A 15,764-nucleotide genomic window follows, 5' to 3' on the forward strand; every position below is an offset into this window, starting at 1 on the left:
CTCTCTCACCAATCGAGGCGCACACCTGGCATGTGGTTTCTGAGCTGTGCAGCCACAGAGAGCTTTGGCAAAAGCACAATGCACCCGAAAATAACCCCAGAAAAAGAAGGTGAAGTGGTGTAAGGTCTCCAGGCACTGCCTACGCACAGTGGATCACATCTCCGCCTGATGCTCTGCTCACAAATGCATGAAGTGCATGCTCCTTATCAGTGCATTCAACATGGATAAGTTCCCAGTCCAGTGACATGATTTGTTCCCTGCCAGGGTGGAAGGATACTCCTGTCTGATGCAAGCATTGTTTCTTATTTTGCAGAGAACCTAAATACAATATCCATATTCCAACATTTATAAAAGAAAACTAAAATAATTCTTCACGTGGAAAGGACACCTAATTTTTTTTTGCTCTCCAGTGTTAAAATGTTCTAGAGAACAAGGCATTTGAAACTAATTTGTTCTCAAAAGCCATTACTTCCTCAGAAGCACAGGGAAGGGGAAATTGAACTCAGTCTGTGTGCTGTTAAGCTGTTGGAGTCACAACAATTTAACTGAGCTACTACACATTTTGCAGATTGTAAATATGAGCAGGCATATGAAATGAACCAAAATCCATAACCAAAGCACTTAGAATATTTTTTTTTCTTTAATATACTCCACAACTTTTTTAAAAAATAAAGTCCTTGGATCCAAATCCTAAGTAATCTGTCCTTGAGTAACCTCCACCAAATGAGAGGTGAAGGCTGGAGAGGATCAAGAACATGTTAACTGTTGATGAGGGGTGACAGCTTCCAGTGATCCAGCTGGGGGGCAGAAAGGTTCTGAACTTAATTTCACCTCATAATACCCACATAAGAACTTAACCTGCACTTCCTGAATTGCTGTCACGTTCTGGGGTCATTTTTGGAGATGCCCAGTTTTGAAGTGTATTTTAAATTAAATGTGGTCAGTGATGAAATACAAGTTAAGATCCAGCAACTGAAAATAACCATCTGCTATATAAATTAATCAGCAAAAAGGATGCTCACTGATCAAGTGGTTGGCTGATGAAAGGAAAAGTGAATTGGCAAATCCATGTTCCAGATAAACTTCCATCCTCTTCTGAACAGGAGCACCTGATTGAAAATGAAGTGTCGATTCTGCGCCGAGTGAAGCACCCCAACATCATCATGCTCATAGAGGAGATGGACACCCCCTCAGAGCTCTACCTGGTGATGGAGCTGGTCAAGGTGAGGCTCAGGGGCCTTTGTTTGTCTTCTTTGAATTCTCTGTGTTGGTGTGAAATCTGAGCAGTATCTGGGAACGCTAAGAACTTGGGCGACATAATCAAATAGGTTGCAGTGGCAACCTGCATTTTTAAATCATAAAAATGCACCTGTCACACAATTATATGAATGGGATTTCTCCCTCTTCAGTTGTAAATTGAATATTAACACAGATTTGAGGTAATTTTGCAATGTGCACAGTCTAGAGAAAAGTGGATAGTGGGCTTTATATCATGCCTACAATATACAGGGATGAGAGTAGTATGGATTTACTAACAAATTTCACTATTCTCATTAGTTACTAAATTGAATTAAAGAAATGAACTCTCTAATGAATTTATCTTAATAGATAAGACAAATAGATTAAACTCAAGCAATTTTCATCCTGGAAAATCAAAACTCAAAAGATCTCACCCATTTTGCTTGAGATGCTGCTTTCATACATGTATGGAGAAAACACAAATATTCTTTTTGCTGTCACCTTGTGAGCCAAATACACCAGTAGCATCAGGTTCTGCTCATGCATTCTCTTGTCTGAGTTCTGTGCATGCACAGCCACACTGCACATCAGCTTGATTGGCATGTCAGATACAAATAACATACAGCAACAGCAGTAGGAGCACTGCCCATTTTTTGAGGAACACTTTTTATTTCTGACCGAGGCACTGTTACATTCAGGACTCTAGAATGGTTGCCAGACTGGGAAACCTTTAAAGTGTGTAGTTGTTGAATACATAATTTCTGTAGCCCACTCATCTTTCCTCCTTTCTAGAAGCTATTTTAATACCCTATAGGCTTTTTGGGGTTTCAAGAGAGTATTTTTTTATGTTTTAATTCCCCACCATTTTGGCCTATATTCCCTGAATTGCTGCTTCTCTTTGGTGTGCATTGAAATGCTCGGAATGCCACCCACAGCTCAGACAGATCACTCCTACAGAGGTATCCAGGGAAACCATCATGGAGACACCCACATGACATTTGTTGTAATGACTGAAAATGCCCCATCAGTAACTCACTCACACGTTGCTGTGTATTCCCAGAGGAATAGGGCATCCATAAACAGAGCCTGACACATTCAGAAATCACCTGGAGGTTCTGCACTTTGATGTATTTCAATCAGTGGATGCATTTATGTTGAAATGTGTTTATCTTTTTTTTCCTCTTCAGCTATATTTATGTGGTATTTCTTGCAATATCTGCAGAAATTTGAATTTGCTGAATATTTCTCAGTTTTTGTTTTTTTTTTATTATTATGGGGCTAATTTATTTTAGGCTTTACTCAAAATCAGGGCTGTTTTTCAATATGTTGAATATACTGATAAGATGAAGAAAAGGGATGCTGTATACCTGTACCTGTAGGTAATATAAATGAGTGATCAAAGGTAGGAAGATCAATAGAAAAAAAATCTGTGATTTACCCAAGCTCAGACACTAGAAGCCTGGAGAACAATTAAGAATTTAATGCAGATGACCAAAGTCCCAGTCTAATATCTTGGTGACAAGATAATTTTTCTGCAAAACTTTTTTTTCTTTTTTTTTTTGCTGTTTAACAGGGATTTGGAAGTGTGTTTTAGAGGGAAGATTTTACGTAATTTAGGGTTTGGGGTTTTTTTAACCAAATACCATCCTAATTATATTTTAAACAATGATCTTTTTCCTCTCCATAGGGAGGAGACCTATTTGATGCCATCACTTCATCTACAAAATACACAGAGAGAGATGGGAGTGCCATGGTCTACAATTTAGCCAGCGCTCTCAAATACCTGCATGGCCTCAACATTGTGCACAGAGACATCAAACCAGAAAATCTTCTGGTATGTCCCAGTTATTTTCCAGTATTTTCTCTTACTTTGTTCTCATTAATGCAAATGCTTGTGTAGAAATGTCAAGGAGCGCAGCAGAGAACAGCAGGCTTATTAATTTAGAATAAGTATGTATGAAGTAAATCTTTTGCCATGAGATAGCAATCACTGTAATGCAGGAGAGCTGTGCTCAAACCTGTCCTTAGACCTATCTATATTTACAATTCGATTGGCTGCCTTTTGGAGAAGCAGGAGTATTGTCTCACAAAACAGTGAATTTTAAAGCTATGCCGATGAATTATTTATCGGTTTGCAAGTGGGAGAAAGGTGGGCTGAGAGCATTTCTTCATTTCTTCAACAATCCTATGGCTACCAACTGAAGCCAGTGGGTTTTTCCTTTCATTGTCATTGTAGGATCATCTTTCTGATGCTTTACCAGAATTCTGGCTGGGAATTAACCCTTTATATTCATTTATTCTTTTCCTTAGGCAACTCTTGTTTTCAGCAGAGACATAAAATAACTGTGCTGACAAGAATTACCATGAAGTCTGCTTTTTCATTCCCCTGTCCACAGAATGGGATCAGTGTGTGCTGTCTCACTTACCCACAGAGGTTACACTTGAGCATTACGTATTGGATATTAAGTGTCACACACTGCACAAGCAGGGCCATAATCTCCCCTGCTTGAGACATTTCTTAAAAGTCTGTTGTGGTGTTTGTCAGTCTTGTTTAATGAGTTCGAACTGAGAGTAGGAGTCACAGCTTATCCCAGACTGGATTTTGAACTGTAACAAGGACAGGGCTACAAGTTGAAAATATTTCCTAATTAATAGTCAATTCTTTCCCCAGTAATTCCACTGACAGTGTTTAGCAATTTAAATCAACCCTCAAATAAATTAGATTGTTTAGCAAAAAGAAGCATGGGGGAAAGCTTCTCCTGGAAAATGTAGCCACAGCAACATGGCACTTGAGAGAGAAAATGAAGGTAGAAGTCTCACATACTATTAGTGTATCTCCAAACACAGACAGTCCAAAGAAATTTTAAGCTCTCATTAGAGATTGAATCAGTTATAAATAGGCACCAATGCCCTTTCTGCCTAGAAAGCCTAAAGAGATTACTCAGCAGATGCAAATCTTACTCACTGTGATTGACAGCAGGAGAATATTGAGATAACATCCTGGTATTGAATATAAATGCAAATAATTCCCATCAACTGCTACGTGTAATTGCACATAGTTCATTTTTTTGCACAGGGTCATCCAGCCCGTCTGGATGGGAATTGCATTCCTTTTTGTGGTCATGCATTTAAAAAATGCAAACCCTAAGAGTCATAGCTGGTATGAAGGTGTTATATAAAGGAGAACAAGTGTTTCCATTACTGATATGAATTACACAGGGGAATGAAGAAAGGTATTGCAGTGCTCAGATGTTTGAGGAAGGCAAATAAATTCAGCCATTTAGGAGATCCTGGGGTCCTCCATTCTAGATGCCTTTGAAATTTGGTTAATATAAACATTTAACTATAGGAGCGAAACTGAGATGAATTTATTAGGGGGATGCTTCCTTTGTGTTGGTCTGGTTTGGTTTATTCCTGCCATCACTGTTGTATAGCACTTTTCTTTTTAACTAAATTCAGCTTCTTTCATCAATAAAATGACTCAGTGCTAGATTGTTCATTGGCCTTTTGGTAAGGTGCAGTTGGGTCTGCACCGAAGCCCAAACTGAATTTGCCCAGACCAAGCACAGGGAAGACATTTGCTGATGAAATTGCCCAGAATGTTGGCTAGATTTATGCTAAGATAACAAGATGTTAAATCTGATTGTAGCTGCCAGTCCCATTTTAAACTCTAGGTCCCAGTCAAATGAAAATAGAGTATTATATTCTCCTGAATATATTGAAAACTTCTTAACATTCAAGGACTGAGTTTTCTTTTCCACCTCTAGTTGCTCGAGGCTGTGTCATGGTCTGACCTACATAGCTGGCAGACAGCTCCACTGAAAATTTGCTCCAGCTGTAATCAATGGGAATATAATTTTTTATTCTCTTCTTGCCTTACAGGGCTGTGGAAATTACCTCTTTTTCCCATCTTCTTGGTATGGTGATGATGTTTTCCCAAAGAAATTAGAGGATATAAAAATGCAGATGTTCTCCTCCTCATTCTGTGTTAATTTCTCTGATTTTAGGTGTGTGAATATTCAGATGGAACCAAGTCTTTGAAGCTTGGAGACTTTGGACTGGCGACGGTGGTGGAAGGCCCTTTGTACACGGTGTGTGGGACACCCACCTATGTGGCTCCAGAAATCATTGCAGAGACAGGGTGAGCATGGCTGCCTACCACACAGGCCTGCTAACCACTCTTTTAGCAGGTTGTAGGATCTTGTAAGATCCAAATGCTCCAGCAGGCTGTCCCTCTATTGTTTTATAACCAAACCACCCAAAGGCGCCACTCCCAGTTCCTCCAAGAGGCACCAGTGTCCTTGCTCTGCCTGCTCCCAGAATTTGCCTTTGCCTTCTCTCACACCTTCCCAGGGACAGCTCTGGTGCAGTGGAGTCCATTTGTTTGTGCTCCCTGCCTCACCTCAGCATCCAGAGCCCACTGTACCACCCCTGGCAGCTGTTTGGGGAAGGACAGACAGGCAAAACACAATGTTTGCATTAGAAATGGAATCATTTATACTGGAAGAGGCTGCAGAGCTCACCTAGTCTAACCCTGTTCTCAGGACAGTTCTAATTGGATTATGTTGATTCAAGTGACCCTTTTGGGTGACACATCCTGTTTGATAACAATTGAGCAACTCCATTATTCTGTATTTAACAGGTCATTGCATAAATACAGAAATAAATTTTGTAAAATGATAAATTTTCACCAATGGCAGATTATCACAAATCCTCTCTCCTTTTAGACCTACGAGATCTCCATTCCATGCTTTTGCCATAGCTGTGACCACTCTGAATTTGCTGATGGAGGGAGGTTTTGTTTGTGCTGTTTCACTCCTTGTTCAGTGCATTTGTTGCACTGAGAAACATTTCACAGCTGCAGTCAGCTCCAGTGTCAGAGGGCGCCTCGTCTGCATGCCTGAGGGTTTGACAAACTGAATCCTCTGAATAGGAGAAAAGGCCTCTTTTTGACCTGCAGTGTTTTAATTTCTGTGCTTTGAAAGAAAAGTGCAGCTCTTCTTGCCCATGTTGCTCGCTGGAGAGGCTGGAGAATTGGTGTGTCTTGTTGCTTAGCAACACATGATAACCTTTGAGAGAGTTGCTTCGCTGTGGGGACTGAGAAAGCACATCCTTGTTTTTAACCATTAGTGGCTCTGGATGGGAAAAACCTGGATACTGGCTTGGCTTTGAGTATATTCAGAAGGCCCTGGAGAGCCCTGAGGTGGAAAAAAAAATCATAGAATCATGGTTTCTTAAAGATTGTAAAGGTGTGAAGAAAAAGATGCTCAGGCACAAAATACATCACCTTAGCAGCAGCAAGTAATTCAGAACAGATTCTCACGAAATCCTGTCAGCATCATTTATTTTTGATTGGAATGACTTTTTTTGTTGTTGCTGTTAATTCAGCACAAGTAACACAGACTTATTTTCTCAGGTACGGCTTAAAGGTGGATATTTGGGCTGCAGGTGTGATCACTTACATCCTGTTATGTGGATTTCCACCTTTTCGCAGGTGAGTGCCAAAGGGAAACCCAGCAAAAGCAATCAAATTCTTTCAGCGCCAGTCTGACCTTTCTCCCTGAAGGAGGCATCCTTGGGGGAGGAAAAAAGGTGCATCAGAATGATGTGTTTTCCTCACGGATTGTTCATTTCTTTGAGTGGTTTTCACTTGTCTTTCATTTTAGGTTTGGGATCAATTTTTGAGATACGTTTTCCTACGGGGGCAGGTGTTTTAGTGCTGGGGGTGTGCGAGGGCAGAGCCGCTTTTCCTTTTGTCTCCATGCGGATCCCGGCTCCTCCATCCGCGGGTGCGCGCTGCCCTCTGCCGTCGGAGAGGAGAGGGGAAAATGTGTTCATCCCGCCTTTGGAACCCTGCTCGGCCTTTGGGGAAGTGTCAAACCAGCCGTGGGGTTTTTCTACTGAAAATCAAAATCAAATGGGCGCTTTTCCTTTTCTTTTTTTTTTTTTTTTTTTTAAATTTTTTTTTTTTTTTTTTTTTTTTGCCAGAGAATGAGAAGGAATTGGCACATTTTAACGGGGAATTCTGCTCTTAACATATAAATTACTAATGCAGGGCCTGTTTGTTCATTTTTACAGCAAGATACTTAACAAAAGAGGTTTAACTAAAACACCTCACTGAACGAAAATAGCTTGCAAACAATACATTTTACATATATATCTTATATATTTTTAAAATATATATTATATGTATTTATTTTTTATAAATTTATTTTATATATGTATTGTTGATGGGGAAAAATATTAGTTCATGTATTTGGGGTTTTCATGTTGTTATTTCACATTTAAAGCTGAAAATGTGTTTTGAAAGATACATTGTGCAAGAAAATGTATTCTTTGGTTAGAGTTTTGAGGGAAGGCACAGAGAATGTCCATATCATGCTAGTAGAACCAGGTCATGAGTGAGATTGATAAATGTGTGTTAACTATGCAGCCCCTATTCCAGTGGAAAAGTTACCTCAATGTATTGGCTCAGAAAAGCTATCACTGTATAAACTTCCAAATTATGTATTTCTAGTAGTTATTAACATAATTTCTGTTCCATCCCCAAATCAAGTTAAAATCCTCATGACAAATTGGCTTTTCCTCTCATGTTTTTCGTTACTGCTGTTTTACAGTGAAAACAACCTTCAGGAAGACCTCTTTGATCAGATCCTTGTGGGGAAGCTGGAATTTCCCTCTCCCTACTGGGATAACATCACCGATTCAGCAAAGGTACTGATATTTTTTCCCACCTGAAAGAACATTTCTGACAAGCCCTGTGCAGCAGCCTGTGCTCAGCTGGGAAGGCAGCCTGGAAGATGCAGAGCAGCCCAGTGCCCAGCTGTGCCTTTTCAGTGGGTTTGGCTGAGCAGTGCTTGATGAAAGCTCAGGTGTTTCAGGCTGCCTGAGCAAGGGTAGCAGAATGCCAGCTGCATTCAGGGAATGTCACACACTGCCCAGCTCACTTCATGATGCACTTTACAGCAGGTTCAGTGCTTCAGATGTAAAATAAATGTGTCCCTGAATTTTTCCCTCTTGCCTCTCTTTAAAAAAGGAAAATTATTGCTCTGTGGATTGGTTGCAGTAGGCATTTTTTCCTATTTTTACTTGAGGCATTTATTTATGAGAGCTTTTCAAGAGGCGCAGCCATGGCTAATTGCCACTGCCAGCAGTTCTTCTGTGATCACTGCAGTTTTGTTTAAATTGATTGTGTCTGTAGGACAAAGATTGAAGTTGTAAGCCCCATTTCTCTTAGGTTAACTCACTGAAGTGCTCTAAATAATATTAGAGGACTCGGTAACAAGTGGAGGTGGTTTTTTATCTGGCCAATGAGAAGTTAATTTTTTTTCTGAATTTTTCTGCATTTCCCTATGGGTATTTATCCATTTACCAACATTTCCCAAGTCCCAGTCATCTCACAGATTTCCAGACATGCATTCTGAACAAACAATCTTGGTATTCAAGGTGATGTCTCACTTCAAACTTCCACAGACTAAAGAACTTGGCTGGTTGGGAAAGCTCTCAGTAAGGTGTGTTATCATCTGCTTGAACAAACCATTTCCAAAACTGAATCAATGGATAGCGCCTTTGAAATAATCTTGAAATAATCTTGATAAAAATATGAAGATGATAATTTGGAGGCTTTAAAAGGGTTTTTGAGAGAAGGACTTAGCTCAATATCTTCTATTCTTCTGCAGCAACACAGAAGAGAACGTTTTCAAATAATTTCATCAGTTTCTTCACTTTCAGGTGCAGATTCTTGTCTCTGATTTGTGGTTTTTTATGTAATGTTTTTTATGTAATATTACTGAGTGCATGTGCACTGCCCAGAGAGGATCTCATGTCTCCCAGGTTTGTTTTTGTTCTGATCATGTTCATGAATGTACAGAGAACAAAGTGGAACATTAGAGCTGTTTTTTTTTAACATTTCTTTTTCATTTGTTTTCAATAGACTCAGTGAAATGAGTACAGTTAAGAAGCTGATATCAAACACACCACCTTGCAGACTCTTAATCCTAAAGGGCAAATTTAAGTTCCACTTAAGTCACACTGGTATCAGCTGGGGTTGGTTTTTTTCCCATCCAGGTATCAAGAACATTGCACTGAGAAGAACTTAGTGGAACATTATTTTCAGTTTTAATATCCTTTCCCATGCCCTTCAAACTCTCTTTTTTTCTTTTTCCATGAAGGAGTTAATCAGCCTGATGCTACATGTGAATGCTGAAGCCCGGTACACAGCAGCACAGATCCTAAGCCATCCCTGGGTGTCAGTGAGTAAATCACATTTCCCTTGTCTCTAATTTGACATTAAACCTGTAAATCTAACCGTTAACCTGCACTGTTCAGAAGCAGCAGTACAATTAGCAAATATAACACCTAATTTACCACAGACACCAAGCTGATGCCTGCCAGGTCCTTCATCTTCTCAGGCAGCAGCAAAGGGGAACACCAGAGTGCATTGCTTATTGATTTAAAATCAATTAATTATTAATAAGTACTAGGTTTACATGGAGCCAGACAATGTTTATTTTCAGACGTGTTCTAAAAGAGGGACAGAATACAATCTGTGGAGTTCCCTGACACAAGAGAAAACAACTATTAACAAGTGTATCAATGGATAACAGCTCCTCTCAAGTGTATTTATACTACTTGATAACACCTCCAGACTTAGGACATGATGGGCCATTTAAAGTGGTGATTTGAAAGAAATCCAAGTGAAAAATATGCTTTTCAATATTATTTCAAGTATGTTATTTTTAACTTGCTTGAATCAAACCTGCAGCTTATAATTATGGGACAAATCAACGCACTGGAAATGTCACATGTCATTTTAAGAAATAGAAGTTCATTCATAAAGCAGTGAGTGGTTGCTCTGTTCCTTTCCTCTGGAATTGTCTCTCATGTAGCAGAGTGTGTTCACTTTTGGACTGCCTGTCTGAATATTCACTGTTCATTAAAAAGCAGAAAGCACCTGATGATAAAAAACTTTTTGGTTTTTCCCTAACTTGAATATTGTGTTCTTTCTTATGCAGGATGATGCTTCCCAGGAGAATAATATGCAAGCTGAAGTAACAGGTAAACTGAAGCAGCACTTTAATAACACCCTACCGAAGCAAAATAACACATCTGCTGGGGTTTCTGTCATCATGGTAAGAGAAATGAATATTTCTATACATTGATAGTATACTCTGCATATTTTCCTGACAGTGCTCTATGAGCACATGTGGTGCAAGAATAGCAAACCCAAAATTGGAAGAGTCTCTAATTCTAGTCTTTATTGATGTATAATGTGGATTGTCTCATCATTTCTTGAGAGCAACCAAGTCTATCACAGTGTGCTGCCCAAGAGATAAAAATGAGCTTTCAATGAACACTAAGTAGGTGTATGTTAAAATGAAGTTTCTTAACAATTTGAAATATTTCATTTTAAAAAGCAAGAGTTTTTTTATCATACTGCCCACCTAGTTAACTAGGGTCTACCTCTGTGCCTGACCAAGTGTTGCTTCATCTTGAGCATAGTGTTGTTCAACACTACCTGTGCCAGGAAACCAGGCTCCATTCCAGAAACTTCCTTTCTTCATGATCTTACCAGGGCCCAGCCTTGTCTGATGCAAGGATGGACACTGCACACAAAATGTATTTTCAGTAACTTAAAGAAAGTAAAACCATCCATGGTAACATAACAGGGACTTCCACCCTCACCCTCCCATTAGTATTATTTCAAAGGCCAGACCACTTATGTTAACAGGAATAATTTTTTTAATCATCTAAGAACCAGTAAAATTTAAATAAAATGTTTCTGCCTACATCTCTGTCTTTGCAAATACATTTATGTGAGTTAAATAGGCAAACAATTTAAATGTAGGAAAAATGATAACATAAAAATAAGTTAGGAAATGGATTTCAGGTTCATGTTCTTGTCTACATTTCATTTGACAGTTTGACTTGACAGTTTGAGAGGGACTTCAGAGCTTCATTCTTTATACTGTTGAGACTATGGATAAGCCTGAAGCTGAAAACTGGTATAAAATGCACTATATGTAATAAGAGCAATTTTAATTCTAACTGTCAGCCCCTCTCCAACTTGCATGCCACTTAAGCCTGTCTCAGATCTCTGACACAGCCTAGCTTTGGCTTCCTATTGGTGTGAGTTTTTTCTGTTAGCTACTGACACTCCTTCAGCCAGGAAAGTTCACCTCATTTTACCTTTTCCTGCTTTATTTCCTTCTAACAGGTATGGAAGGATGTAAATGCATAATTATTAATTGCTGAATGCAGCTCCCAGTTAATGCTGAAAGGAAAAGTAAAATCTTGCTCAAAACACTGTGATCTAATGAGGATTAAGCCCCCAATTTGTTATTCTTGCCCTGGTTTACCTTGAGCATTGAAATTTAGTTACCTCTGTGTTCAGAAGTTCTTCACTTGCTCCAGCACTCATTGCTTACCAACATTCAGCTTCAGACAAGCACACTTTGTAACTCTCACTGTGTATTGCAGTGCATTGCTCTCTCAGTCCACCTGCACATTCACTGGAGCCCCTTTAGCATCACCTCATTCCCACACTGTCACCTGGCCCATGCAGATAATCCCATCCTGTGGCAGAGAAGTAAAACTGCACATCCCCAGTTCAGTGTCCTTGCACAGGAGGCTCCTGCTGCCCCCAAAAGCATGTTGCTCTTAATTCATTACTGATTTTTTCTTTTTTTTTGGTCAATTAAAAAATGTTATGTAAATCTAAATTTGTTGCAATTGTGTTAGTTCTGCTTAAAGTAAGTCTAGTTTCTGTCCCTTGCTTTCTTCCTTTTTTCCTCCTTTCCCAATGCCTGCATTGCTTCCCTCTGAGTAGGTCCAAGGCAATGGTACGTACTAACGGCGATGCTTTGTTCTGCTGCACAAAAAGTACATGGTCTCCATTGGTAACAAGGAAGGAGAAATAACTAAGCCAGTCTGAAGTGGAAAAAGCTGTACAGCCACACCAAACCAGCAAAGGAATACCTTTTAAACACTTAGGAAAAAATAGTTCTGTCTTGAGTGATGCATATCTGAAATAGGCTGCAAACACCAATACAACAATTTTTTTACTTCCTCAGACATGTCTTGGTTTATTCTCCGGGCAGTCACTTTCTGCATGTCTATATCCATATTGTATCTAAAAACAGCTAGAAAAAGATGAGACTCTTTTGAAGACAGAAGCAAAGAACTAAACATTGTTTCTATTTAAAATTGAACTTCATTTAGAGACAGACAAGTGATAATCAGTCCTAGATAAATAAAAAACATTCTTGCTTAGCAACAGTAAAATTGAAAAGAAAACCCTAAACTGCATTACATAGAACTATATTGCTGCTATGAGGACAGCACAGGAGAAAATCACTGTCAGCATGAACTGAAAGCATGTCCTTTCCCTTTTATATAACTTTGCCTGCCACTGAAATAGCAGAAACCCCTATTTACAACTTTTTCCAGCAAGAAAAAAGGCAATGCAATGGTGCCTTGATAATGATAAAATTCCTTTAGACCATCACTCATCTCAAAACTCAGATCCAATTCAGCTGCTCCTTTCCTTGCATGCTCCCTTTGCAGTGTTGATTGTCAGTAGCAGAAACTCAATTGTGGACTATGGAATTTTCTCCTTGTACCTCGCAATGCAGGGATGTAGTGATGTAACTTGAGTTAAAAAAAACCAACATAATAACAACAACAAAAAAGAAGAGGGTAAGTACCTTGTATCTGCTGTCCTTGATGACTTTGATACAATAAACACATCTGAAAAAAAATGAACCCTGCTAAATTTGACTTGTCTCAGAAAATTATTTCAGTATTAAATACTTCATTGAAAAGTGTATTAGTCAAACCCAACTAAAACCACATAAATTTTCACATTAGTAAAGCAAGTCCAATCAAAATAATAAATTTTTGAAGAAAAGGGAAAGCATCTGACCTTTACAATTAGCACATATCTTTGAGGGTATGGAAATTGTTATCTTCAGCAGATGTACCACATACTCCAGATAATCAACCTATTCACTATGGAATTCTCAGTTTTCATTCCAACCTGTTGCTCCCTTCTCCTGTAAACTCATTTTTAAGTACACAATTCAGAAATTATGCATTTTTGCAACCATGAGAGGTAATTTTCCTACTCTCACCACTAAGCAGAAAAGCAGTCCATTTGCTTGAAAAAAGAAAAAAATGTTCTGTCACCTTCCCCAGGGGCTCCCCTTCTGTACTGTGTGGTTTGTTCCAGAATTGTAGCACTGAGTTCTCAGTAAGCATCACCTGATTCCTTGTGTCTGCAAAAACACAGGTACATAAATTTTGCTAATAGTTACTGTGACAGGTTCCTTCTCTATCACAACCACTCGTGCCATCTTTTTTTCCACATCAGACTTGCAAGACAAAAATTTTAAACCTGCAACGTCATGGCAAGCATACATCTGGAAAATAAATTTTCCTTACGTTTCCTAAAGTCAACATCACAAAAATCACACAATTCATTATATAAAAGAGTTCTGATGTTATTTCTCCTTTCTTATCCTGGCTGTATTGCATGCAGTTCATGTCTTGTAGATTGTTTTAACCCTTAAGACAGGGCTGTATTTAAGTGTTGTTTCATGTTTTGCCTTGGGTTTGTTTTGTTTGTTTGTAGAACACAGCTCTAGATAAAGAGAGTCAGATTTTCTGCAGCAAGCGCTGTCAGGACTCTGGTAGAGCTGGAGTGGAGAACATTTCTGCAATTGCTGCTGCAGCTGCTGCTCCTGCTGCGGCTGGGTCCGAGCCCCTCCTCCCTGCTGCTCCTGAGCCGCCCGGGTCCCCCACGCCGCCTCCTCCCGAGCTCGCTGGGGATCAGCCTGCTGCGTAGGACTGGGGAAAGCAAACACACCCGAAGCTCCCCGCACTCTGGCCACACTTTTCTTCATTTCCCATTACTGTTTTCAGTTTGTGAGCACCTCCCATAGCAATTCCCAGCCAGGTCTGAGCCTCTCTCTCGCAGGGGGTGAACAAACCGCACCTTGGGAAGAGCAGTAGGGGAAAGACTCCAGGAATTTTAGGTGGTTTTTTAAGTTCTCTGTGTCAATAATTAACTCCATTTCACACAGCCTTAGGCTCTAGATAGACTAACTTACGGTGTACCTGACCATATTTTTATATGAGCAGTGAGGTGGGGAACAGTTACCTGGCCTCATGTCCACCAGCAGGCCCCGTTCTGTTCTTCTGATGGGAATTTTCAGAAAAGTGGGAGAGGCAGACAAGGGAAGAAAATTTCTATTTGCCTTCTATTCCAATGCCTCTATTTTTAGCCAAGTTTCTACTAAACTTGAAGAGGCAAATTTTCACAAAGAATTTTTTAGTGGACTAACTGTAAAATATCAAGAGACAAACATTTGAAGATAGAAAGGGAAGGATGGTTGTTTTCCATCAAGTTTGTTATCTGACTTGCAGGCAGGGTAGTGTTTAGATAATATGAATTTAAATAAAGTAATTTGGGATGTAAACATGAGCAGTGGACATTTATTTGTTACAAAGACTGGAGTGAAGGAAGCCTTTTTGCTTTGCCATTTTCTATCCTAACCACAAGTGTCCCATCCACACCTTTCTCCAGGGTCGGACTACCTGTTAGATAAAAATAAAATAAAAAAAATAAAATAAAATAAAATTACTTTGGGCCTGTGAAGGGAAAGCCTGCTGCATGTTATCCAAGCTATGATGAGCTGAGCAGCTCCTGATTCTAGGACATGCTGACAGAGGAGCTGGCATCAATAGCCATCAGAGGTTTGTCAGTGCTATCCTATCCCCCTGTTCACCTGGTGCAGGCACTGGAAAGCAGCTCTCTTTAACCTGCAGTCACAAAATAGGTGAGGTTTTCTCTTTACCATAATGCTTAGTTCAATAGAGTATGTATTCAGCTTAATCCTTTTCCTTTGCTCGTTCTTATGAATTGGTCATAGTTCATTTTTTCTCTTAGCTATACTTTCTACTAGAATTGTAAAAGAAAGACCTGCAATAAACTTTCTTCATTAAAAAAACAGAACACAAAAAGTCATTCCTTTCTTTGAGAGCTCAGTTATTTTGTCAGTGACACTTGTCTTATTCTCCCTAGAGAGACCGAACAATTAGATGCCTACCAAAACAATTTAATAGAATTAATTTGAGGGGTTCCCATAAAATTCTTATTTTAAAATCCATTGCTTCCTATGAAAGCCATGATTAAACATGGTTGTTTTACCTTTTGAAGAGCACTTAAAGATCAGAAAGTGCCAAGTGATAACTTAAGGCCATGGCAGCTGAAAGATGTGCAACATCCTGGCAAGAAAATGCTATTAAAGGTAGGAAGATATGGCATGTCTTAAACTATGATAAAAAGGTTGGGCTACAACCAATCCTTGCTAATTAACTTCGTTGTGGCTTCCCATACTTAAAGAGTATGGGAATAGCCTTTCTGTAAAATAATTTCGTTTTTGGTACAGTGCAAAAAGATGAAGCTATCACTCCAACCTTAATCAGAAGAGAAACTCCTGATTCAGATTCTGGTGAGACTCCGT

General features: G+C 39.3%; 1 protein-coding gene across 4 annotated transcripts in view; it reads left to right on the forward strand.

The window, feature by feature from the left end:
- DCLK2 (doublecortin like kinase 2) overlaps window positions 1-15,218 on the forward strand; it is a 79,439-nt gene extending 64,221 nt beyond the window's left edge. For 2 of the 4 annotated variants that reach the window (XR_009274728.1, XR_009274729.1), the window contains 9 exons: window positions 1,104-1,223; window positions 2,927-3,073; window positions 5,247-5,380; window positions 6,656-6,733; window positions 7,857-7,953; window positions 9,411-9,491; window positions 10,254-10,370; window positions 11,161-11,243; window positions 13,871-15,218. Coding sequence is in view for 2 of the 4 variants with exons in the window: in XM_058804382.1 (XP_058660365.1) it covers window positions 1,104-1,223; window positions 2,927-3,073; window positions 5,247-5,380; window positions 6,656-6,733; window positions 7,857-7,953; window positions 9,411-9,491; window positions 10,254-10,370; window positions 13,871-14,083 (987 nt within the window). In the remaining 2 variants the exon portion in view is untranslated. The remainder of the gene's footprint in view (window positions 1-1,103; window positions 1,224-2,926; window positions 3,074-5,246; window positions 5,381-6,655; window positions 6,734-7,856; window positions 7,954-9,410; window positions 9,492-10,253; window positions 10,371-11,160; window positions 11,244-13,870) is intronic. The other 2 variants (XM_058804382.1, XM_058804383.1) reach the window with 1 other exon arrangement.
- Window positions 15,219-15,764: the final 546 nt, after the last annotated feature.

The sequence above is a fragment of the Ammospiza caudacuta genome, chromosome 4 (assembly GCF_027887145.1).
Source record: "Ammospiza caudacuta isolate bAmmCau1 chromosome 4, bAmmCau1.pri, whole genome shotgun sequence".
Classification (NCBI taxonomy): domain Eukaryota; kingdom Metazoa; phylum Chordata; class Aves; order Passeriformes; family Passerellidae; genus Ammospiza; species Ammospiza caudacuta.